The sequence below is a fragment of the Phocoena phocoena genome, unplaced genomic scaffold (assembly GCF_963924675.1).
Source record: "Phocoena phocoena unplaced genomic scaffold, mPhoPho1.1 SCAFFOLD_205, whole genome shotgun sequence".
NCBI classification, from domain to species: domain Eukaryota; kingdom Metazoa; phylum Chordata; class Mammalia; order Artiodactyla; family Phocoenidae; genus Phocoena; species Phocoena phocoena.
Window position 1 is genome coordinate 55,135 of NW_027077486.1, and position 3,227 is coordinate 58,361.

A 3,227-nucleotide genomic window follows, 5' to 3' on the forward strand; every position below is an offset into this window, starting at 1 on the left:
CGGCCCCTGCAGGGAGGGTCGTGTCTGGACTCACCCTGACTTCTCACTGAACAAACTGGGACAGTAACACAGGGCTGTGTCCTAGATCATCACGGAGCTGAGCTGCAGGGAAAACTGAATTTGTGAGGTGTCTCTGGAGGTGGAGAGTCATTTTTGTAGAGACATCTTGTATGCTGTGCTATTCCCAGAACCAAAGCACCCCAGTCACCTCAGCCCTTTCCCTGGGGGCTGAGGGATCCAGTCCCAGCAGCCAGCACTGTTTGTGATGGAGAATCCAGAGACTGAGCGGATAAGGGAGAGGGTCTTCAATAGTCCTGGGCCCGATTTCTGCACCAGCACCTGGGACACGACACCTGGTGAAGGAGAAACGAGGAGACACCCAGTTCACAGATGTCATCCCATAACTCCACCTTACTCAGACCCAGGAGATGCTCACAGCTGAGGGATGGCAGCAACAGGAGGAGTGACCAGAAGATTTTCATGTTCATTTTGATCAATGCTTTGACTTTCAGCGAGTTATGTCAGTGAAGATGAGAACCCTGACTCTGAGTAGCACAGATGCTGTGCTTTCCCCCTGAGCCTGGGTGTGATGTGCAGGTGCGAGGGATGCTTCCATATAAAGATGGTCACGGCTGGTCCTCCTCTAGGGCAGTGGAGGAGGGTGCTGGCTGAGATCCAGGGTGGACACAGCTTCATGTCACCTCTGAAGAATGGCTGATATTTCTTTTCCAATACGATACTTACATTTCCATATGTGTCATCTGCGTCTATATTATAGGTGTACTCGTTGGCTAGTGTGGCCATTACAGAATAACAGACTGGGTGGATTAAACAACAGCAATGGATTCCTCTCAGGCCTGGAGGCAAGAAGTCTGAGGTCACAGTGTCAGCAGGTTTGGGTCCTTAGTCCTTTCACCTTTGCTTGCAGGTGGACCACGACTCACTGAGTCCTCAGATGGTCTTTTCTCTGTGTGTCTGTGTGCATTCCTGGTTTACTTGTATGTTCATTATTCCTCTTCTTAAGAGTGACAAAGACCCCTGACCACCCCTCTGCCAACAGGATCCTTGTAATTCTCTTCTCAAGTAGTCTTGACCTGTGGGCTTCTGTGTTTATATGTGCGTGGCCAGGTTTTGTCAAGAGCCTTGCTAAGTGAGAATAATGAGAATCCCCTACCCTTGAACTCTGATCACCCTCAGTATTTGATCAAAGCCATCAAACCTCCTGTCACCCACACGGTATCTGATCACCCTGGTCTCCCTTTAGCAAGAATGCATTTGAGGCTATGTAACCAGAATCCCCTTAGCTTGTATTTCTTCTGTTAGTAATTTCCAGTCAACTCCACCCCACCATCTGCTTGGCGATAAGCCCCCACTTGCCAGGCTCTATTTGGAATTAAGCCAATTTTCCAAGGCTGCATCCCATATGCAGCAGTGAGTTTTGTTTTCAGGCTTTGGGTGAACTTTATATTGGAAACATGAGTATCATTTCACCACCCATGGCCATATAACGCATGACTGAATGAAGCTGATGTCTCGTATATTTTCCCTAAGTCCACTCACAGCCATTTGTGCGTAGGGACTCTAGACAGTTCCTCAGCCCTATGCCTGGGATACTTTAAACAATTGCCAAGAATCACAGAAATGTGAAAAGCATGGCACTAATTTGACCGCAGAAAGTCCCCAATTACAGGATGGTAGCTGAAACAAGAAAAGAGAGCATCACCTTGACTGACCTCAGCTGGGAAAATGTGTATGTGTATGTGTGTGTGTGTGTGTGTGTGTGTGTGCGCGCATGTGTGTTTCCTGATTCAAACAACCGGCCACATTCTTAATGTCCGTGAATGACCACAAAATGACAGTATTTATTTTGGGGTGCTCATGAAAGCTAGAAGTAGGTGAATTTGCAGATATGGAATCTGTGAATAACGAGGATAATTGCATGTGCAGTATTGGAGCGCTCTGGCGTTAGAGTCTATAACACTGTCTGCGGCAGAATTCAGAATGCCTGTACTGGTTGCCTGAAAGCAGGACGGTGTGTCTCTTCCTTCCACATCTACAAAAACAAAACAACAATTAATACTGTTTAAAAATCTCTTGTTCATTGTCAGGATATTTACACGTTTCACAAAGTTCAGGCTGAACTTGAAAATTATGGTGAGCTGCAGGGTTTTTTGGAGCTCCTTTGAGAAAAAGATAAAGAAATGATAAACAAATTAATTCTTGAGTATTATATGTGTCTGTGCATATGAATATATATATATATATATACACAACTATAATAAAAATAAAAAGCAAATATGTATATGCACAGAAAAATTTTTAGACACTTCGTAATCCACAGCAATGAAACATTAGGATACAGAACAGGGTCTCTGGTAGAGGTCCTGGGCAGGAAGAGGAAAGCACAGGTTCTAACAAGAATCCCCTCCCAGCCCATATATGCACCTGCTGCAGGTCGCAGCCCTGTACTTGTTGGGTCTTGTGCGACCCCTGGTGGTAACGCGCCTCCGTGCAGGGAGGTTTGTGTCTGGGCTCACACTGACTTCCCCTCACTGTGTCTCTCGCACAGTAATACACGGCTGTGTCCTCAGTTGTCAGGCTGCTCAGCGATAAGTAGACTTGGCTCTTGGAGGTGTCCGTGGTGATGCGGAGCCGGGACTTAAGAGTTGGGTTATAATATGCGCTTCCACCACCATATATACCCCCAACCCACTCCAGCCCCTTTCCTGGAGACTGTCGGACCCAGGCTACAGCATTGCTGGTTAAGGAGAATCCAGAGACAGTGCAGGTGAGGGAGAGGGTCTGTGAGGGCTTCACCAGGCTGGGTCCCGACTCCTGCAGCTGCACCTGGGACAGGGCACCTGTGGACAGAAGAACCACGGTGACTCATAGGCTCAGATGCAGCTTCCCCATGTGTTCACGTCTGAATCCCTGAGACACTCACCTCTGGGAGCTGACACCAGAAAGAGGAAGAACCACAGTGGATTCATCTTCCTGCAGATGGGATTCATGAAGCCAAGAAAATCTATTGAAGCATGAGGAGAAACCCGAATTTAAGTGAACTGGTACTTTGTTTTTACCTTGTGACATAAGGGGATGTTTGCATATGGGAGGGACGAGTCTATAAAAATCGGAAAGTAGTGAAGGGAGGTCCCAGCCTCTGGGGCTCCACCTGAAGAGGGTGCTGACTGTGCCCTCAGAGAACTCAGTCCCACCTGGGGTCCCCT

At 47.6% G+C, this 3,227-nt stretch overlaps 1 gene segment (V, D, J or C); it reads right to left on the bottom strand.

Moving 5' to 3' along the window:
- Positions 1-204: 204 nt before the first annotated feature.
- On the bottom strand, positions 205-3,011 carry LOC136143292 (immunoglobulin heavy variable 4-38-2-like). The segment is given in 3 exon segments: positions 205-353; positions 2,568-2,861; positions 2,945-3,011. Coding segments are annotated over 3 exon segments (510 nt in total).
- Between the last annotated feature and the right edge of the window lie 216 nt (positions 3,012-3,227).